Source organism: Pelmatolapia mariae, linkage group LG12 (assembly GCF_036321145.2).
Source record: "Pelmatolapia mariae isolate MD_Pm_ZW linkage group LG12, Pm_UMD_F_2, whole genome shotgun sequence".
Taxonomy (NCBI): Eukaryota; Metazoa; Chordata; class Actinopteri; order Cichliformes; family Cichlidae; genus Pelmatolapia; species Pelmatolapia mariae.
In genome coordinates this window covers 36,252,830-36,276,095 of record NC_086237.1, presented here as the reverse complement: position 1 = coordinate 36,276,095, position 23,266 = coordinate 36,252,830, and the positions used below count along the sequence as shown (strand labels likewise).

Genomic DNA, 23,266 nt, shown 5'->3' with positions numbered 1-23,266 from the left:
CGAGGCCTTCCCCAAACTGCAGCTCAATTTATGTCCAAACCATTCACCTTTACCTGCTAAAATGCTGTCAAACCTAAAATGAGGACGTGGGCCCAGCTAGTGAAATGCCTACAAAATGTTTTTATTTTACTGATTTTATTTTTAAGGAAAATGCATTTTAAGTAAATATTCATCTGTAAATCTGCAGGGTACCATCTAGCTTTTGTATATTTAATATATCAAAACACTCAACTCTTGATGTTGCGTGGCTTCAGGTGCCACACGAATGGAGTTTGGAAACCACTGACCTCCCGTTTAGTATGCTGTGGGTTAGAAATCATTTCACACAAGTAAGCTCAGGTCAGGAACTTGTTACTAGGGTTAAATTTTAAACAGTGCTGCACTGATCTTTGATGCTGATGATGGTCAGTTGGTTCATTTTGAAGTTCATAGCAGCAACGGTGCAATGCTGAGCCTGCAGCTTTTTTTTAAGTTACTCTTTAAGATTAGAAAAAAGCATTATATTACATCTTCTAAATGCTGAGACCTTTACTTTACGTACTCAGGTTTCTTTTTTGAAACGCATTAAATTTAATGGTAGGATTACCATGTGGCTGCAGATTGCCTCCAGGATCAGGAAATTAGTGCAGTCAGTAGGATTTACTATAACAGAAATATGCCTTTTGGTGTTGACGAGTATCAAATCATAAGCTAGCCATGGTTTTTTTTTTTTCTTTCTGTGTGTGTGTGTGTGTGTGTGTGTGTGTGTGTGTGTGTGTGTGTGTGTGTGTGTGTGTGTGTGTGTCTCTGAGCAAGCATGCACATACGTACTGTATATCTCTCTGATTCTCTCTCTCAGGCCTCCCACTCATTAGACACTGTGTGGGTGTGGATCCTGCAGGCTGCCTGTCTCCTTGCGCCTGCTATTAGTCACATATTCTGCACATTAAACTCTCTCATTGCACTAAGCCTACATGCACACACATTAAAATACAAACGCACACACATTATAGCGAGTTAGTTTCATGTGTCTCTCTGCAGTGCACACACATGGTGATGTGTTTTCCTTTTAGTGATGGAAAAATAGCCTGACAACAGCCCACCAGTCTTCTATGATTCAGTTTCATCCTATACATAAGTGTTCCATTTCTCTTATGTATTATTATCATTTTCTTTCTCCTCTGCAGAACATTTTTATCTTCACTTTCAAAATCTGTCATCTTTTTTCGTTTCCTCCTCTCCTCTCCTCTCCTCTCCTCTCCTCTCCTCTGTCAGTGTTTGATGTGTTTTTTGTCTGCCAGGTTGTTCTGCTGTGGCTGCCCCTGTCTCTCATCATGTTTAAAGAAGCAAAACGAAACGTTTTTGTCTCCTCCACCTGCATTCACTCACCCATCCCTCTCCTTCCACCTCTGTCTGCATCAATCTCTCCTGCCTTCTCCTTTCTCCCTCCCACCTGTTACATGACCTCTCTTCCTCCTCCTAACCTGCCCTGTTCTCATCTTTCATTTTGTCTTATCTCTGTCACTCATTTGGAATCCCTCTTTCTTCTCCTCCACTCCTTCTCTATCATTTCTCCACCTTCACCCCTCTCTATACATTCCTACGGTCCGTCCATCTCCATCCATCCTTTCACTCCCCTCTCCACTCCCACCGTCCCTCCTCTCTCTGTTTTGTCTTCACAGTCACTGTATCCATCAGATTCTAGAAAGTGTCCATCACATTCACCAACATGACATAGTGCACAGGGACCTGAAGGTTAGTAAAAGTAGAGAAGCATCTGCATCCCTCACCCTCCTAACTTCCCCTTCCCCCCATCTTTTTGCTTGCTTCCTTCGTTTCTTTTCTCCTTCCTTCCTCCTCGATCTCGTCAGTTCGTGGTGTCGTTCCTGTCAGTTACTGGTCTGATGTCCGCCTGTCCGACTTGTCTCTTGGTATGCTGTTTATGTTTTGCTGTCTTATTGTGTCGTGTTTTAAATTTTAATTGGAGGACCCTGGCCTACCTCACTCACCCTCCCTGATCCATCTGCCCTCCCCTCTCTTTTCAACCTTTTTTTTTTCTTTTTACAGCGCCCACATAACAAAAGCTCCTGTTGCACTGACTGACAGCCAGATCTATTAATGAATGCACTTCAACAAATGTACACACAGTCACCTGCAGCAAGCACACAACTTTCTGCAGGTGCAATAAATATCCAGGCCATGCAACCATCAATTTCTCCCACCAGGCTCATTAGAAAAAATCTACAGCTATATTAACTGTGTTCTTCATTGATTTTTTGTTCTTTTTCTTCCTTCTTTATCTTCTTTTCCTTTAAAATGCCTACTTTTCTTGTATTGATCCCTGAATTTTCAGGACAGCCTTGTTTAACACCTTTATAGAGGTGTTATGGGATCAGACACAGCAAAATAGGAGCAGAGATTATAAAACAAAGAATATTTTCCTTAATATTTTTGATTTTCTTATTAGATATTCAATCTGTCTCTTCCTAACGTCACCGTAGTCAGACTCAAAGTAGCTCTAATATAATAAAATGAAACCTTAGGACAGTATCACAGGATGCTGCTATAATATTACTCATATGATAATATTAAAACATCAGAGATATCACAAATTAAACCCACTTAAGCAAACTCATTTTAAACACAATTTCATTCTGATATGAAGTCTTAAAGGTGATTTCATAAACAAGTGTAGTGCCTTAAAAAAAAAAGCTTTTATTCTAGACCTTGTTTTACTACAGCTGTACAGTACGATGCAGGAGTTATTATTATTAATATTACCACTCATTCAGTCTCAGGTAATAGATATCAGTGCAGTATACTATGATATTTAGTCTAACAAGACATACATCGCTGTAGAATGACACACTGAATTCATTGTATTTTAAAATGAGGATTTATGGTTATGCATCCGTGTCCATTTGCTTAGTTCTCAGGCTATGCTGAAAGAATTTTGGGAATTCAAGAGTGTAAAGGCTCAGGAGACAAACTTGTATGGTCCTTCAGTAAGCCAACAGTGTGCCAAAGGTGTGCAATTCACTGCGTGGGTTGAATGGTGATTATTTGAAAATCTAAAGGAGGAATACTGAAGAGCTGACAAAGGCACGGTATGAACAAGAATAGTCCCATTACACTGCCTCTAAGTGGCTGTGAAAAATCTACAACAACAAGATGTTGATCTATGAATCTCTGCAGGAAAAGACCAACAATCAGTGCAACAGTGCAGTGAGATCTCCACACGGTTGAGTCTACCTGTGGATATAAAAACAAAAAGGAAGAAAAGATGTTGTTTTCTTTGCTCTTTCCCTTGGACACCTGTTAGAGTCGCTGTCAAACGTTACCTTTTTGGGGGAGAGTTAGAGATTAGACTTTAAAGATTGTAACACTGCAACATTGAATATTGATGTTAAATGATAATATGTTAAGGAATTTATTATTATTAGTGATGTTAAAGTAGTAGTGGCAATGGCAATGTGTATTGCTGCTTATAGACCGGTGCATTTAGGGTATCTGATTGCTGTTTTGAGCTTATGTTTCTCAGGTTTAGACAACAGAAGGCATTCTTCTGTATACTGCACCTTTAATTCAAGGCACAGAAACAAAAATAATTCTGACCAGCTTATAATTTATCAAACGCCTGCTTGAAAATGTACAATTTAAACCACAAGTGAAACATTGTTTTTGTTGTCACATACTGTCATAGTAATGTTTTCTATCTAGAACCACAACACAAAAAAACAAGCACAAATTATTCGTGTCCTGTGGTGCATCTGCTGCTGTGATCTGTCGACCTAATTATTCACTTCCTCTTTGAAGAATATTGTAAATTGGACTAACTTGTTAGTTTGCAGCAGAACTACAAGCAAATGTAGCTTGTTAGAGCAGAATGCATTGCTTATACACAAAGTGTACAGAAAGCCATATGTGTTGTCTTACAGTTAAACAGAAAGTTTGGCTGTGTTTGTTTCTGAATCCAGGATAATACTATATGAAAAAACTCCAACTTATATTGACGTTAAATACAAATGCGTACACATATATTCTGTTTGATGCACAAGGATGGCTTTTAATGGACATAAAGGATGAAAGAAGACCTGTTCTCAATTCCAAGTTGTAACATACTAACACTTGCTCAGGACCTGTAGGTATCATATTATAGCATGCTGGTTACTCGTGTACGGTCATTTTACAAAGTGCAGGGCAGTGCTATTGAGCCAGTAGTCTGTAGTGCTCTGCTTCTGTTGTCACTGCGAGTAACATGAAAACAAAAGAAATGCAAATGGGAGAAGTTTGCTTTAAAACACGTACTTAACACTATGAAAGGGTGTATTTTTACCCAGTAAAATACTCAGTAAACACTTGTGATTTGTACCATCTGGCACACCACCTACCTCTCAAAGTGAACTTTTGTAGTTTTCATTGTTGCTTCACTCTAAAAATGACGCTAAAGGGGTATCCCTTGTAGTAGGAGTCTGTATATGATGTTTCAATGACCTGAAATAAATGCTGCAGAATGGCTGCAAAAATCGGGCATAATTTGCATGACATGACCGCTCTTAACAATACCTAATTCAGGAGTGTTTGGGTTCATGTGGTTTTGCTTATTGGACGCTCAAACACACATACAGACAAGTAAGAGAGCTCAACAGCTGACAAAAGTGTCGGAGGAAGCTTGAAATGTGCATATGCACACAGTCTCTCATTTTGAATTGCTTACATACCAACATATTTGTCCATGAACATGAATACAAAAGAGCACAGACACATTTCATGGAGAGAAGTTGTTTTAGCCTTGACCGCACGTTTACAGCCACATGCTGGTGTGACCTGCCTAGTATTTATTCATTGGGAGACCTTTAGAAACAAGACACAGGATTCTAATTTATAGCCCTGAACTTTACAGTCTTGCCAGTCCATCGCTCTCTCTCTTTCTCTCTCTGTTTCTGTCTCTCCCTGTCTCTTATTTCTCTCATGTTATAATATTTCACAGTCTGGCCCGACTCGTGCTTTATTGCACTCTATGGCTGTAATTCAGCCTTCGAGGTTTAGCATGACTGCAGTATCAAAACATCTCCCTCATTACAGCTCAGTTTCTGATAGTTAAAATCTTCAGCTGCTGCTATACTGATTTTTTTTTTCTTTCATTGTTTATTTGCAAGAACTTACTGAAAATTTAATTTGCTTACCTGTGCAAGTACACTTTCACAATGTTGCACTGTTTACAGCATCTGGGACTGAATAAAACATCAGATAGCATTTAAAAAAAATACTTGACTTGGTTCCGACTTCTCTTACACATATCCGGTTTCCAGGATTTTAACCGTATAAATAATGGAGACTTAAAGGCTGCACGCAAGAAATAATCCATCCGGCTGCGGTTACTAAAGGAGTTTGTGTAACGGAAAATCCCACAAACACGATAATGATGATGCTTGTGGTTTTTAGTTCAGTTTTTTTAATGCAACTAACTTCAAAATAAATGCCATCTGTAAGCTATTTTTTAAATGTTTGGTACATCTCGCACCAGTCAAAATTAATTCTTGAGGATGACCTTGAGAGCAGCAGAGAGAAAAATCCAGGATGTGTGACAAATTATTTGTTGATTAACTGCCAAGCCATTAGAACATACTGCCCTAAAACTAACGAAATAAAAAATGTTTAGAAAGAAAAATGAGGCCAGCTAATTTCTGTCTGACTTTTCAACAAATATCATTTCTTAACCCTTGGCAAGTAAATTCCTTTGTGAAGCTTTGAGCTTCTCTGTGCTGAGAAATTAATAATTCATGCTTTTTCTGACTTTTGAATGCTTTGAAATATAGGAAAGGTATTTTCTTCTCATAATGTATTTATTACTCTGTATTATACACAAGGATCAAGTGGGGTTTTTTTCCAATGAAGGGAGTTCATTTTCACCTTCTGACTGGTTGTGCAGTGGTAAAAAAGGTGCACCTTCTTCCCTTTGGCAAGGCACTTATTATTCTAGTTCAGTTCAAATTTGTTATTGCAAACAATCTTATGTCCACTGAATATTTTATAGATAAGATAACTTGGTGGAGTTTGAGTTTTTGCATTTTCATAGTCGCTTTAACGATGCCACAGAAAATATGCTTTAGTTTCATTTCCCAAGTATTAGTAGTGAGAACAAGTGAGCCCAACTTTTCAATATTTCCACTGCCTTCAGACTGAAAACAAGACTGATTTCAAATGTAAGCAGCTGCTTAGTAGGACGTGACACAGGTGAGGTGGTGAAATATAACTCAGGATTAAATGAATCAATGACGTTGAAATGCCATACTGCTTTGGAAAGATATCTCTGTCTTACTTGTTTTTCTTTTGTCTCATTTTGCAAGAACTGTCAGACAATAGAAATGAAACTTTCTTATTAGAAAATAATCCCCCCGCTAGTTTTAATGCTTTTCAATAATGACTCAATTTTTTCATTTTGAATGAGAAATCAGGGTTGTTAGTAGAGACAAAAACCCTTTCCCTTTGCACTCTCAAATACTGGTAACTGAATCTAGTAGATGTTGCATTACATTTCTAATAATACCATTTTTTTTTTTTTAATAGTAAACCTGGGATTTTTTTTTTCTCTCCTCAAAAGAATTTCTTTTTAAAAATAAATAAATAAAAGGTGGAAAAAAGTTGTCAGTGCACAGGAAGCATATATGCACGGTCACAGCAAAACATTTCCAACAGTACATTTGTGAGTGTGTATTACTGCGGCTCTGCATTAATTCACACCTCACCCTGCTCAGGTATATCATCTAATTTCTGCATACACTCACACCTCGATCGCCCCTCAGCGTCCCTTGTACAGTTTTTGGCTTTATTTTTAGTGTCTGGAGGCTTGCTGACATCAGAATGACTACTCTTGTCAGCATAGGCCAGCTAGATTGGCAGTAGACATGGCATTGATCCCAGACACATCTTGTTATTAATTGCACAATGACTCACTCCTTCCCTTACCTCCTTCATCAACGCTTTCTGTAGCCCCCCTTGGCCAGCCATTTCCTCACACCCCTCTTTCATCACTCAAAGCCTGGTGGCTAGTTCATGGAGGGAGGTGGGGTATTGAGAATCCGCCCTTAGCCAACAGTAAATGAGTTTCTTAGATTGGGTTGTCATCTACCAAGAATAGACCACCTAAGACAAAGATCATAGGCTGTATCCATTGGTTATTTGCAGATTAAATTGACTCAAAGGAGTCTTCTGTTGCATACCTCTGACCTTGCAGTCCACAGAGTCAAACTCATGGCTACAGCCAGCCCCCAAAAACTTCACTAATGAAGGTCAATGATGACGTCTGATATGCTGGAAGGTGTTTGTTTCACAGCCACAGTCGCCACCTAAAACTTAGGTCACCTTTTAAGTGAGAAGCTCACCACAGATGAGCAAGCCTGAGCAATCTTCTTAGTCTTGCAGACTAAGAAATTAATGTTATAGTAGGTCTTATGCCGGGTTCAGCCTATATGATATCAGCCTAGTTATGGCCGCAGCACAGGGGCGTCAGTTTGGGTAAAGTGTGAAAAGGGTTCTTGTGCCTGATAGTCAGTCATTTTATCTTGTGTAGTGTGTCATAATGGACAAAAAACATTCTTGCATCTGGACACTAGGTTGGTATATGTGTTATGATTGGACATGATGTGATCATGTGACCAGCAACATGTAATTTAAGATGCTGTTATTGTCTGATGAAGAGCAGGAGTGGTAGATATCATCAGACATTAAAAAAGACTAAATTGGAGTCTTGCAGCATGCATGCTGTTTTTATGGACACTTCATGATGTCCACTTTTAACTTCTGTGATGTTGACCAAAAGTAGCACAGAGAGGTCCACCAGCCATTGAACCATTTAATTTTTTTCCCTAGCTGTGTGTACACCTGTAAACATCACAAAATGAAAGAGGAAGTGGAATAATGCCAGCTGGCCAGTATCACATACACTGTGGCAGTGGTTGCCATTGTCGGTTTACATTCTTTACTTGGAAATAGCCAGCTCCTCCTTCCAATTTGTAAGAGAGCCAACATGATTGATAGTGGAGCAGTCTACGGTGTCTCTCGGTCAAACAGATGCAAGACTTTATGACTCTATAATCACCTCGAACAATCACAAATATTGTGTAGTCTGAGCTCGGCATTACATTTGGATCCAGTGGAAATTTGTAGAACTGAACCCTGATTGGCCAGTAAAAGGTCAAAGCAACAGAAGAGCCCTTTCTACCCCTTTTCTAACCCTCTTACCTTCCATAACACCCCCACTCCTCACCTCACCCCCTACTCCCTTGGCCTGTGCACGCGAGTGAAGCGCTGCTGAGACTAACATGAGCCCCCTCCTTGGTGTTTGCATGCAGTCATTGCATCCAGCAGATCCTGGAGGCGGTGCTTCACTGCCATCAAATGGGCGTGGTGCACCGGGACCTGAAGGTGAGTAATTAGGACCACCTTGCTGTCCCTTGAGAGTTATATATTCGTGTCGGGGGGGTTGTGGGTGTGTTATTTGTCTGGTCTGGTTTGTCTGATTTATTAATGACAGACTGTCTGTATTATTTGTAATGTCGCTCGCAAAGCCTCCTGCCTTCTGATCTAATTGTAAAACATATAGTATTTACTTAGATTTAGGTAAAAGCTTTTGCCCCCAGTCAGCGCTCTAACAGCCCCTTTAGCCTTTGTGGTGATGACTGAGGGACTGTTAAATGCTTTTTCCAGCTTTCGTCTGGCTCTCTTCTGTTGTACGCAGCCTCCAGCTCTCTGCAGTCACCTTCTTGTTGTATAAACATGACTTTCCCTGGTGTAAGAGGATTTTAGACATGCACGCAGGTCACTCCACCTGACCTGCGCCTTCTCTCTGTAACCTTTTTGGAGCAGGAATTTGTCATTTACACAGCTGTCCCATTTTTATCGATGGATCCATCTAAGTTCTACCAAGAGGATACTTAATCTGATCTCTGGTTCATTTACCAGATAGAGATGGATGTGAACTATTGATTATCAGGCACCCTTTGAGGTTTAGATTGCCTCTGTAGATCAGTTAATGACTTAAACGTGACAGCTCATTTTTTGTAAAGGTCCGTTAATTAACTTGTAGTGTTCTGAAGTTTGCCTGTGTTAGCTGACTGTCAGCTAGTTCAGTCCATTTTAGAGCTGGAAACAGTTAATGCATTTTCACATTGTTCTCACTGCTCTCAGGGATTTTTTTTTCTTTTCTCAAGATGCCTTTTAGTTTTCCAAAGCAACACCTTAAATATAAACCATGTGTGAATAAGCATCAGAATAGAAACAAGTCTTTTACCTGTTTGTGTTTTGCATTTGCATGCCTTTATGTTGCATCTTGTTTTACGTGATGCACCTCTACTGTCCAGTAGACCTTTATGCAAATGTCAGTCCCGGCATTCCAGTAAAGGCGTTTTGTGTTTATCAGAACTGTTGTGGCTTATGTCTTTATTTAGCTGACACACCTATCTGGTTTCACACCCAAGCGTTGGAGAGTGTTTCATGCAGTAGGTCATAGTGTGATGGCTGAGGACAGTCTGAGTGACAAGAACCCTCAAATTGGAGAAATGGGATACAGAAATTGAGATGACAACACACTGTGCACTTTCACGTGTGCCCAAAAACCCATATCTATGTACAGACTGTAAAGCAGATGCTATATAGTGTTTTTGACATCTCAGAAATTAAATGTGTACTGATCCCAAGGCTATATGTCTATGTTGCTCGAAACCTCAGCAACAAAAGTAATGAAGGTAACAGGTCTTATAAGATGCATTTATTAAACTGTATCAAACCTCATTACTTGGGTATATAAGACACAACCTTGTTATTTTATTCTTGGATGACTGTTTTTTATGCTGCTAGTTTTTAAACCATCTATAAGATAAGGATTTGCGTGTCTAGTGCAAAAAAATCTGTACATATTAATTTCTTTAAGTAGCATTTATGTCACTGTAAAATGAAATAGGAGCAATTTTCCTTCCACACCAGGGCAACATATTTGAAATGGTGAGCCTTCTTATTAGAGGTCTACATCCGTGCTGCTTTATCTAATGGCAGGAATGCTACAGCATCTCCAGATCCTCTACAGGCAAAGAAATAAAAGGGAGAAGAGAAAGCTGGGAATCATACCATTTAAAACACCCACTCATGACCTGCTCTTCAATACAGATTTTTCTGTCAGCTGTATTCTGTCCTTTTCTGCCCTCCTCAACCAAACCAGTTGCTAGTCATCTGTGTGCTGAGCTGTGTGTAGATGTCCAAGTGTATGTGTGTGCTGAAGAGATGGAAAAGGAAGCTGTGCTTCTGCCAAATGCTGATGGTGATTGCTGCTGTTATGTCTGAACGTTTGGCCTGCTTGTTTTGCATCACATTTATGCACCTTTTTGATGGAAGCGGATGCTTCATCGTGAATTCCGCCCACATCCGTTTTCACGGATTATCTTAGTGCTGCAGTGTTGGCAAGTTCTAACTCCCCATTTACAAAAGAGTAAAGCCTAACGAAGTGGTAGAGCCGGGAGAATGTGATGACACGAGGTAGGCTCAGAGCCTTCGGATTACTGCTTCACTCACTCAGTCGCTCTCTTTTACTTATGGCCTCAAAGGCTGTGAAAGAACACTTTCAACAATCTGTGCTTTAAATACACAGTATGCCTCTAAACATATTAGGAGAGGGAACAGATAGAGGAAGGCAGAGGATGCGAAAACACATGCTGCTGCATTGCAGGGGAGTCAGTGACAGAAATGCAGTCTAAATATATTGTCCTCATTCTCACAAAGTTTAGATTAGTGTTGCTGTCTACTATTTAAGGAAAAAACTACAGCGACTAATTGGACGAGCAGAGTGACTTAACTGGTGGAGTTAAACGAACAGCGGGAAGGACTTAACTGTTTCTGTCTCAGATTCAGTGTACAGGTTGGTGCACAAAGCCTAGTATTATCAAGCCTCTGGATATCAGCTGAAATAACATAGTATTGCTATGGACGTCAATGGAAAAGTTACTGTATTTCCCACCAGAGTGCTTTATTTGACATTCAAGATTGTCAGTTGCTTTTACGTAGGCACTGATTAAGTGAGATTGAGAGAGATGTAGTGAGTGAAAGTGAAAAAGAACAGGGACCAGTGGGGATTGCAGCCCATTATTAGAGCCCTCCTCTGACAGAGAATAATGAGGCTGACTGTATTATCTGGGCCACAGAGATGGAGACTACAGGGCCACAGCTCATCACATGAGCCTGGGACTAAAAAACACTGCAAACTAACAGAGTTTAACTCTGCAGAAATGCGGACTAACCTTTATTGTATAATTTCCATGCATGTTGTTGAAATAACATCTGTTTCTATCTGTGTGTGCGTGTGTGTGTGGGCGTGCACGCACTGGAAAAAAGTGAGAAACCGTACAAACTTTTGCATGCATGCCTAGCTATTTGCCTGCAACTCTTTCTCCCTACTAAGACAGTTTATTTGTTTTGTACCCAATCCTCCATTTCAAAATCTTAATGCCAGTGTTGTTGTTTTTTTTTGTCCTCTTTCCCTCTTCAGCCAGAGAACCTGCTCCTGGCAAGCAAGTGTAAGAATGCTGCAGTGAAACTGGCCGACTTTGGCCTCGCCATTGAGGTGCAGGGGGATCAGCAGGCCTGGTTCGGTGGGTACAGTCACATCTGCATTTTAACCCATAAGCTATCGATGGGCTCGCAGTGACCGCAGTGATAGAAACGTAGACTGGTAATGAAAGATAAATGTACCTCCCAGGTCTGAAAAAGCCACTGAACAGAGGCATTTGCACAAGTCAGTCTGGCAATATCAAGATTAGTAGTGCTGATACACTCGTACTGATCAGTGAGTGTGCCTGTGGCATTTTTCAAGCAAGAGATTAGCCAGTGCTTCAACTCATCTTAAATCCTCAAGATTTCAGTCCTGTTTGGACCAATAGGTCATATCTTACTGAAGATTATGTTGCTTCCTATATAAGCTGATCCAGCAGTTGAGCATGTCAATCAATTGTTTAGGGTTTTTTTTTCTGCAGGATTTGCTGGCACACCGGGGTATCTGTCCCCTGAGGTTTTGAGGAAGGAGGCATATGGCAAACCTGTGGACATCTGGGCCTGTGGTGAGTTGTTCAGAGAAATATACACAAGGCACATATGGTATTTCCTAGATGATAAAAACTGAGAAACAGAAACTGTCTGAAATCCAGTTTCTAACAATGTGCATTTTGTGTGTTTGTGTGTGTGTGTGTGTACTTGTTTGTCCATGTGTTTTTGTGTGTGTCTCAGGGGTGATCCTCTACATCCTGCTGGTGGGCTACCCTCCTTTCTGGGACGAGGACCAGCACAAGCTGTACCAGCAGATCAAGGCTGGGGCTTATGATGTGAGTCTCCTCTCCCGTTCTCTCATTTCTCCCTTCCTGCTGTAATGCCCTCCCCTCCCCTCCCACTGCCCTCTTTCCTTTTTGGCTGCTATTACATAACTCAGTCACCTCATTCATATTTCAGGGGGTGCAAGGGAATGAGCCTCACCTTAGAACACATGGCATGGAGATCAGATTGAACTCCATGTCAGACAGAGATAGTGAGGGAGAGAGAGTGAGTGAGTCTTCCTGAGTCTGGCAGTGATTCTGGGCTCATAGGACACAGTGTTTATGCCTAAACACAACGGGACCTGATGGGTTGAGAATTTCTTAACAAATTGCTTGGGGCTGTGTTGGACTGGCCTTTTGGTATCGTTAAACAACACATCCGCAGGGAGCCACAGTGGCTGTAATGTTGGATGGACATCTACTGGCAACATCCTGAGGTCATGTGTGGTCAGGGAGCTGGGTTGTTTGTTAGTCCCTCTGTGTTTCTCTGCTCTGCAGATTTCCAACAAAGACATGTAAGCTATAAGTAAAGCTGCTATTTTAACACATTGGGGTGTGTTACATACAAAGTTGCATTTCAGAATTGTAATATATTCTAGATGCACTGCAAGGAGGGTAAGCCACAGAAGTTTCATTGCTGAACAGTCTGGATGTTCACAGTGCTGTGTTGAAGCATTTTAATGGAAGATTGACTGGAACAGAAAAGTGTGGTAGGAAAAGGTGCACAAGGAGCAGGGATGACCGTAGCCTTGAGGATTTTCACGTAAAGTCAATTCAGCAACTTGCGAGAACTTCACAAAGAGGCTGATGATAGTGCATCAAGAGCCACCACACACACGTCTTCGAAAAAAGAGCTACAGCGCTCACATTTCTTATATGAAGTCACTTCTGAACCAGAAGCATCATACCTGGGTTAAAGAGAAGAAGAACCGGGCTGTTGCTCAGTCGTCTAAAGTCCTAATTTCAGATAAAAGTAAATTTAGCATTTTGTTTGAAAATCTTCCATCTGCTGACAAGCTTCATGGAGATGCTGGTTTTCTTATTCAGCAGGACCTGGCACCTCCCCACAGTCCCACAAGTATTACCAAAAATGGTTTCATGACCATGTTGTTACTGTGCTAAACTGGCCAGCCAACTGGTCTGACCTGAACCCCACAGAGAATCTCTGAAGATGAGGAGAAACACCTGAGGTGAAGGCTGCGATCAAAGCAGCCTTAGTAGTGCCACAGCCTGATTGCTTACATGCCTCGCCGCATTTATTTATGGTAAAGGAGCTTGAACAAGGTTTTGAGTATATCAATTAACTAATTAAATTGGACATTTTTGATTTTTTTTTTATCTTAATGAAATGTTTACTGGTGTTTACTGTGCTTTATTTTATTTTTTATATATTTTTATTTACTTATTTGTTTGTTTTACTGGTTTTCTGTTATTCACGACCTATAAACTGTAACCATCAGAATGTAAACAAAGAAGGGTTGAAATATTTCACTTGTTTAAATTGCTCCCCTTATGTGAGGTGTTTAGATGAAGATAGGCAGCAAGTGTAATATAAAAATATGTTTTAATCCATTTAAAGTGCCTATCTAAAGACATTCTATATCCTCTCTGTGAATGTGATGAGATTTATGTTTTCTCTGCCTCTAGTTCCCATCCCCAGAGTGGGACACAGTCACCCCAGAGGCCAAAAACCTGATCAACCAGATGCTGACGATCAACCCAGCCAAGAGGATCACTGCTCAAGAGGCCCTCAAGCACCCATGGGTCTGCGTAAGTGTCCTCTGCTTGATAGACAAGCAGACAAAAGTTATTTGTACACATCTGGAGTACACTACTGGGTGCCTTAAATGCAAATCTAAAGAAGGCAGACAATGCTCTTTTTATCCTTTTCTTCTCCCTAAATATAATTCTGTATTTGTCACACTCTTCCTCTACCCACCCCACTCCTCTTCTTCCGTCTCTTCTTCCTTTTCTCAGCAACGATCCACAGTGGCATCTATGATGCACAGACAGGAGACCGTGGAGTGCCTGAAGAAATTCAATGCCAGGAGGAAACTCAAGGTCTGTTTGCATGCTCACCCTATTACACTTCTTCCCCTTCTGCTCTAATAAGCTCTCAGTCCTTCTGCTGCTGTCCTCACTCACGTTTATTACCTCATTACTTTAGGGTTTACCAAAGTGATTCAAGATTTAACTAGCACTGCTGTGGGTAAACATAAGTGGGTTTAATTGGCCTCCAGTATAAAATATAGCATTTGCTTCATCTATATGATATTTACATATGCAAAGTCATTTCAAATTTTGATCCAGTGTTATGCATGGTTTCCTTTTTACACTGATTTATTGCTCAGATTTTGTGTGGATGTAACAGCTTAGCCATTGGAGCATGACACTGTCACCCTGCTGCTTTTGGCCACTCTTGGCATGGCTTAAATACCAGCACATGGCAAGCTGAAGTGCAGGTGGCTGCAGGCAAATGTTGCACCATTCAACTAACATGCCAACAGCGTCAAACAATTGTCTCAGGCTTTTCACATTTAAAGTCAAGTGGCAAGGTTAGATGTTTTGCTACATAGTGAACAGAAACTGCAAAAAACAACAAAAAATATAAGAAAATCAAAGCATGCACAGTATGAAAAGAGGACAAAATGTACAGACAATCAATCTGTGATTTAGTGCATTTAAATAAAAATGAACACAATAACAAATTTTAATTGAATAAATCCAATTCCAGGTTTATGCTAAAATTTAGCATACTATGATTAACTTATGGTCTTCTGGATACTTCCTAAAGCAGGGCCATGTTTTGTGTGTTAGTGTCAATAGAAAAAATCTACAATAACCTTTCTGCACACTTAATTTTTGCCGTCTCAAGTTAAACCAATCTATTGTTTTTAGCTTTTAGAAACTCTAGTCCATGACAGGAGGCCAATCGCAAAGAGTTGATATCCAGATTTAACAAGTCCACACAGGAAATAAGAAGGGAGGCCCAAAGTGTTAAGCTGATGCATTTCGAGCTGAGAGAGTGGGTTTTAAATTGTGTCAAGCCAAAATTCAAAATTGACTTCTTTTTAGTGTGCATTGTCTGGTGAGGGGCTAAAAAACTGAGAGAGAGAGAGAGTGGAGAGCATCAAGAGGAGGGCTGTTTCTTTTCAAGCTTTTTTTTTGGTGTGCTTTGCTTTTTAAGTCTTTTTTTCTAGATTTTACTCTAGTGTAGCTTTAATTTTTTTGTAATTATGTTGCATAAAATCATTTAGAGATGCAAAAATCTCCTAGACATTTACTGTCTGTTCTTTTCTCTTTAATTCTGAATCATGTTTGAAGAATTTGAGCTGGATATTTCAGATATGGGCTTCATATCTATTTCTGACCTTTTAGACATTTGTTACTGCCACTCTATTCGCTCTGATTACAGGGAGCGAGAGATGTGTTATGTGTTATCTATTCTGATATTAGGCATATCATCATCCCATTGTCTATTTGAAATTCAGAACCATTTTTAAAAAGTTTTCGCCTCCAGTTCGAGATGATCTCTCCAGAGAAAAAAAAGTGCTAAGACGAGCTGCTTTCTTCATTGTTCTTTGTTTTTTCTCTCTCTTCTGTTTTTTTGCTTGTCCTTTGTCTCCTGTCTTTGTATCTCACACATTTTTGTTTGACTAGGACAATACTGCAGAACATTTTCGTGTGCCAGGCTATTATACGGACTCACTTTGCAGTCATGCTGCATTTTATCAAGTAGTTTTTTTGCTGTTGATTTTCATAGCCTGGCCTTTTTGTTAGCGCTTTAGATGTGAATAGGTCTGAGTGGGTCACATGTGCAGCTTGGTATTATTTGTTATTGTGGAGGAAAGTTTTTTTTTTTTTCTCTCTCTATAATTTGAATCTTAATTTGGGGTTATATCTTTATTGGTGATGAATTACTGTGTGTATTTTACACTCCACATTTAAGAAATCATTTATAAATCAAACACGAATAGTGGCACCTTTCAATTGACTTTTACCCCTCAGCTGTAAAAGACTAATGGGGTATTATTGTCACCCTGCTGGGCGGGTGGTGTAGACACCTAATTTTGTGAAAAACTTGAGAATACAGTGATGTAGGAGCTCCGAATTGATACCATAAGTGTGTCTACTAAAATTTGGTGTTCAAATCTCAGTGACATCGACCTAAAGGTCAAAGGTCAGAGGCCAACTTTTCTGAAAATCGTGAATGTGATAACTTCACAACAAGGCGACATAGGATTTTGATACCATAGATATGTCTACTAGGAGGCTGAGAGGTAGCACTGGAAGTTTACAGTGTGACTTTCACCTGCTGCAAATCAGGATTGTTCCAAATGAAGACAGTTTTATTGATTCAAGCGGCAAATATAACACTTTAATCACCTGAATGTTGGTTAAATGATGGCTGTGGCACATCAATTGCTAACAGAAGAGGGAAAAATGGGTTTTAATTTCCATAAAAATACCAAAATCATTAAGTTTATGTCCTTTTGTTTTCTTCTCAGGGGGCCATTCTTACTACCATGCTGGTTTCTCGAAATTTCTCCGGTAAGTGCTTCTTGAATCCTCCATTTTTGTAAACCTACCATTCATATCTGTGAACCAACACCTGCAAGTATTAAAATTTCTAGAAGCAATTTTAAATGCAAACTTGTTACAGTCTGTTTGGGACATGCCACTATGTTGGAGGACTCATTCTTTAAGAAATACTCCACCTAAGAACTTGACTTATCCTGTGTATTCACTATTGATATCTGGTGCCTTCCACCACACATCTTTTCAGCCACAAACAAGTTACTGTGTTTCCCACAGAATTACATTCTGTCTGTGAAAATATAGCCAGAGGACGGGGTGGGGGATCTGGTTAGGGTATGTAAGTAAAAGTAGGCTGTTCTAAAGAAAATTAATTGGCAAAAAACCCCCTGTAAATTATGCTCTATATACAGTTTGTGACAATTAAATAAAGGACCAATAATTGGCTCAGTCTCCAATAAATCACTCATTAAGTAGACTAACTCCACCTTAAACTGTATTTGACGAACGTAGCTGTAGTTTTGCTCTGCAGCACTGATGAACTGCAATGTAGTGGCACGTGAGCAACTCTATTCACTTTGGGTTCTGGTTAGAGTGACCCTACATTAACAGCAGATCTCTGGAGTGGATATATGTCGGTGGAGTTGGAGTCTGTTTCCAGGAGAAAAACCTCTGAAGAGGTAGCTTAACAATATCAAGGGCTGCCACATCAGTGACCTGGTCAGCCTGTCGGTATGGAAATACGAGACATGCTAAAGCCATTAGTATCTGGTTAGCAATGACAAAACTTTTAAACTGTGAAAGGAAGTGTAAAAAGATTGTCCACTAGTAAATTGGTAGCTGGCGTCATTCTCCCAGACAGGTGAAAAAGAAAACACATTGCTAGTTGTTATTTTATGTCAGTGCAGCCCACTCGAGTAAGGTATTTCTGTGGGAAACTCAGGTTTTATTTCTTACAGTGAGAAAAGCAAAACAGCTAAAATGAGGCTTTTGATGTTTAAAAAAATGGTGGCATGCACCTTGTAAGCACAGGTAAATGTAAATATTTAATGACAGACTCATTTGTCTCTTTTTCAAGAGTTGTATTTTACATAAAGATTAAAGAGCATGCTTTCAGATTCACATTTCCATTTCATTTCGATGCAGCTTCAGTGTTTCCCTTGGTTTTCTTGTGTATGTGGCTGTTAACATGTAATGCAGGATGTTTTTATGAAAAGAGCTGTTTTTATGTGATATTTTTCCAATAATTTAACATTTTAAAACCACATTTAGTCTAATAAAAACAGCTGCACATTGTTTCTTCACTGCTCTCACGTCCCGATATCCTGAGAATATTTTCGCACTCTATAAATATGAGGTACAACACCTAAGACCATTTCAACCTGACATTACATTAACATTTAATGACAGTTTTTCAGTTACAGGAAGTGAATCACCCACACCAGAATCTTAAAGTACAGCAACAATAGTTGGAAAATGATTCAGTCATTCTGTGTGTGTCTTTTGCACCACGCTGAACTGGAACAACAAAATGTGGGGAAACACTGAATTGATCCGCAAGCTGTTGATGTCTGTGTATGTCTGTGTACTTGTCTTTGTATTTGTGTATATCTCTGTAATAATAACTTTATTGACGTTTTACATGATCTTGAATCTGTGCTTTAATTCAAGCAACATGGTGTACTTTAGCACTCCCTCTTCCCCTCCCAAACTTTGGGAAATTAATTTTTCAAACTGAGAATTTCTTTTTACCTATGATGTATTAAATATAGTAGATGGTTAAATAGGAACTTACTAGGTTGATTTTTATCGGCACTGTTGTTGTCTATGAAACGGGAGCTCATCTACTGTACAATGAGCAAAATATTTTGTCATTTACTGTGTATGGAAGAACATTATAGTGCTTTTATGCATTCAGGGTAATCGCTTTGGAAGAATTATACCCACTGAGTCTTCATTCTTGTACAAATGTGTATTTTGCATATATAAATGTGTGTATACGTCTGTCTATAAGCATGCTGCTTTAGTAAACATGACTCACAGCAGCTGATTTAACACTGCAAGCTTCGGCATGGGAAGCAGTCTGAATATCCACTAAACAATCAGTCAATTCTTAAATCCCCCCACACATACACACATTGACCCAGGTGTGTGGCCTGCCTGTGCGACCACTCTCAAAGACCTTTTTTCCTACCATTTTTCCTCTTGTGAGAAAGCAGTACTCAAATATAAGAGTGAGGTCAGCAGGTGAATGAGTCAGAGAGAAAATGAGACAGAGTTAAAAAGTAAAAAGTGAGAGATAGGCTTTCAGTGAAAGATAGCTGTGGCACATTACATCAAGGCAGGATCCAACGTCAGTGCTTTATGCAATGGCTTGCTGTATTTTCAGCATATATTATGAATCATGTGTTACACAAATCAGTTTCAGTGTCTGTGCTGGTACAGAGGTGGTTCTATTTCTCATCACATTTCAATGTAACGTACCAAATAAAGATGCTGTCAGGAAAAGATGATGTTTTTTAGTTTAGTTTTAAAAGCACAGACGCTACAAATCTAACACATACTAACTGCGGCTTGATTCTGCATCATCATTGCCATCATCATCCTAACATTAACACTCTTCTCAGGTATTCTTTGAGACAAATGGCAAGATTTAAAGTGTCCCACATGGAAGTAAAGATTTGTGTCGCTGCCTGATGTTTTTCTGTGGATTCTTCTGTCAAAGCAGCGACTCCATTGATAAAAATGCTTTCAGTGGTCTGTGTATATAAATTAATTCTCCTTCTAAACTAATGAGCCCCGTGTGTCTCCGCCCCTTTTGTTTCTCACCTGTTATTTCCTTCCCCCACCCTACCTGCCTACCTCCTGTTGTATCCGACTCCTCGTCAATCACCTTCTTACTAAATATCACTCCACCCTTTCTCCATCTTTACCCCTTGTTCCTCTTTCACCCTTTTCTCACATTCCTTTCCTCCTGGCTTTGTAACTCTTTCTTCACGTGTGACTGGGTATTTGACTCTTAACAGTGGGCAGCAGGCAGACCACCGCTCCAGCCTCTGTCACTGCAGCTGCAGCAGCTGTGGCTGCAGCCGCCGGCACCACAGCAGGGCTGGTTGAACAAGGTATCACGGTGGCTCACCCAGGGCATGCCACCCCTCCCACCCTGCCCCTTGTCTGCACCTGTCTTTGACTCTTTGAACTTCTTCTTCTTCTGTTTTCCCTTTACTCAATCTTCTCTGCTACCACTCCCTCCTTTCCGAGCATGGGAGTTCAGAGCATGATGGCTGACAACATTGCTAACTACACCTCCCCTCATCTCAACAGCTGCAGTATTAGCTATGCTTCCAGCTAAGTATTACCGTGTTTTACATACAATAAGTGAAAGAAATTTAAGCTTTTTCCTTTTCACATCTATTATGTTAATAATTTTTAATGTGAAAGAGTTTTGCTTCTAAAACGTGTTTAAAATACTCATTTAGTTTCTTTTTGATATCCTGTTATTGGACATTTATACAAATTAGTGACTATTTAATAGATTTTTAATTACAGATACAATATTTGCATATTCTATTTTCAAAAGATTGCAGTACCTTTAAAAAATCCTGTCACTTTAAAAATAAACTGAAGAAGCTGTATAGCAATAATGATATATTTTTACATGTAACAATATATTCTTATAAAAATGATTGGAATTTTACAAACTTTAGTGGCACTGACACACACCAAATGTTTCCATATGACACCAAACGTGACATTTTTAAAACCAATTTACAGTCAATGTGCACTATATGCTTTTTTTTCCCAATGTAAAAGAAAGATACCCAACTTTTAATTTAAGCTAAATTAATTAATAAAACAAGGATTTTTACCTACATACAATGTTAATTGTATAGTATAGTTAAATGGTTTTTAGTTATAAAATCTTATTTGGTAAATAAAGCCCTTGAGATGCCCCATATCCTTTTCTAGATGATCCTCAAACACAAAACATAGGATCATATTAATACATATTTAAAAATATCATTAAAAATGCATTGACACAAGAACAACTAGCAGAGTAACATTAAAACAAACACGTTCTCTCCCACTATACAAACCCACACCTTCTGTGTCTGCTGGTAGTGAAAACACGTAAGAAGTAAAATAAATAGTCCAACATTATGACTAACTCTGTCTACTCCAAGTGTGTTAAAAAGCTTAAAAAGAATGGGATCAGTGCCGCAGAATTGATATATAAGGCCTATTTAATGTAAGTTTCTTTTAATGTAACTGGGAAGTATTAATGGTGATCTGATCTATTGGTTTATACATATCACCGGTGGAGTCTCTTCTTGATGTTAAAAACACCACTAACTTTAAATTTAGTTTGGTAAGAAAGACTGAAAACATTTTGTTTAACGAGAAAACCAGAAATTAATTTCCGCAAGATAGCTAAATATTACAGCTTCCGTCTTTTTCAATCTATGTTTAGGCTTTTAAATTTGAAAAGGACCTAAAGAGTGGAAGCCCAGCTACTGCTGTCATTTACTATGTCAGCTCATCTCCCATCTCCTGTCTGGGATTTGATAGTTGCTTCAGAGCCCATCACTGCTCTGTCATTACCACACACCCCTGTTCATCTTATTATCTTCATCTCTGCACAGAGTCACCGAGCATGGCCCAAACGCACTGCTGTCCTGTCTCCCAGTTTCTCTTTTTTTCTCCACTCTTTTCCTGCCGTCTCAGTTGTGCCATCTCTGTCATCACTCAGTTTTACCTCATTCCCTTTTTCTGTATTCTGGCATTTTTACTTCTCTGGACATTGTTGATTCTTGAGTCATCCAATACTTTTCCACAACTTCACCAGTTTCACTCCCACTTTCCCTGTTTCCTCAAATGTCACATCTTACCTTTCCCCTCACTCCTCTTTCCCTTTCTCTTCTTTTCTCTGTCTGACAATGACACTGGAAAGTTCACCCCTGTAACTTTAAGGATGGAACTGCCTGAGAGCTGTCGGTGAATGCTGCATGGGGCACTGGACTGGTGCATGCGCTGCAACACAAGGGGACTCTGGTGCATGATGAACACTGTAAATGATGCAAGGCTGGGCTTGTTTTCATGAAGTCGAAACCTTTTAAAGTTGTTGTTTTGTTTTTTAAGATAAATCCCGTATTAGTAGTTATTCAGTAATTGCACTGTGAACTGAGCTGTAGGCTTTACAGTCCAGTTTGGTATGTAGCTGTATTGCTGTAACATGTAGTCATTGGTCGTTGGACCAATGTTTTAATTGTAAATGTTGGAGCCTTGTTGTTTTACTTTTCAGACTGAATGTAAGGCTTTGTTTTAGACAACCAGATCTAATTAAAGTCTGTTAATTGCAGCTTAATTTTTCAGTGGTGAAACTGAAAAGTGCTTTACAAAAAAAATGTCTATTTGTAATCCTGTAAACTAAGCAATCACATTTGAGCAAGATTTAGTTGCCTGTACATAATGGTCCACGCTGAGAGCAAAAAGTATTTTCCAGAATACAAAAACAGGAAATCTTGAACCATCTACATCTGGCTTATCCAGGTATCCTGACTAAGAAAAACTCCAAAAACTTTACAAGGCTAAGTTTATGGGTTCCCAGATTGCAGTTGGCACATGCATTTCTGGATAGTTTAGGCCAGATAGCAATAATTGTTTGGCCCAACCTTGGCACATGCTTGCATGATGCTTTTGTCTACATGTGGCCTTGACTCAGGCATTAACTTGTGGCTCCTTTAACTCAGTCACAACTCAACCATATATTGGTTTGTTCTCAGGTGTGCTGTGGTATTTTTTCCCCCACATCAGACCACAGAACACTCACCATAACCTATTTCAAGCCCACTATGTGGTGAATCAACACAGTGGTCATGTTTGAAGAAGTTATGCAAGACAAGAAAAAAATAACTTCATCTTCTGTCTGAACACATTAAGACAAAAAAATGATAAAACTTTCAATGGCTGTATCAAGTTGTTCAGGTTTACTTCGCTGCCAAACAGCTGCACATCCAGCTGATGCACAACAGCCTAAGCAACTCCTATGAGTTTTATATCTTCCCTCCTGACAAATGTAACTTAACTTGTAGCTTCAGCAACCACTTCAAGACAAATGTCTATCTTACTTTCTCCTTTATTTAAAAGATGTTAAGTCTGTTAAATTGAAATGTAAGCTTAAAAGCCTCCCTTCACAGACCAACGGATCACCTAAATTTTTTACCGTATTGTTCCTTGATGCCATTGTGCATCGGGGAATGCTCTTAAGCTGCTTATCACTGTACATTTGCTTAGTAGGGTGCCCGTTTATGAACAGCAAAGAACTTCATGTGACAATCTAGCATTGAGCTAAGGAGACAGAAACAGTGGCTGTGTCCTTGTTTCTATAATCTACTGGG

The 23,266-nt window shown here is 39.5% G+C and overlaps 1 protein-coding gene across 26 annotated transcripts in view; it reads left to right on the top strand.

Moving 5' to 3' along the window:
• The window catches only part of LOC134638406 (calcium/calmodulin-dependent protein kinase type II subunit beta), a 76,632-nt gene that overhangs the window by 24,641 nt on the left and 28,725 nt on the right, over positions 1 to 23,266 (top strand). For 11 of the 26 annotated variants that reach the window (XM_063488987.1, XM_063488983.1, XM_063488974.1 and 8 more), the window contains exons 6-12: positions 8,334 to 8,406; positions 11,516 to 11,618; positions 12,000 to 12,083; positions 12,250 to 12,344; positions 13,980 to 14,102; positions 14,310 to 14,393; positions 16,841 to 16,883. In XM_063488987.1, coding sequence (XP_063345057.1) covers positions 8,334 to 8,406; positions 11,516 to 11,618; positions 12,000 to 12,083; positions 12,250 to 12,344; positions 13,980 to 14,102; positions 14,310 to 14,393; positions 16,841 to 16,883 — 605 coding nt within the window. Of the gene's footprint in view, positions 1 to 1,633; positions 1,735 to 8,333; positions 8,407 to 11,515; positions 11,619 to 11,999; positions 12,084 to 12,249; positions 12,345 to 13,979; positions 14,103 to 14,309; positions 14,394 to 16,840; positions 16,884 to 19,894; positions 19,991 to 23,266 lie in introns of those variants that run through there. The other 15 variants (XM_063488975.1, XM_063488969.1, XM_063488968.1 and 12 more) reach the window with 4 other exon arrangements.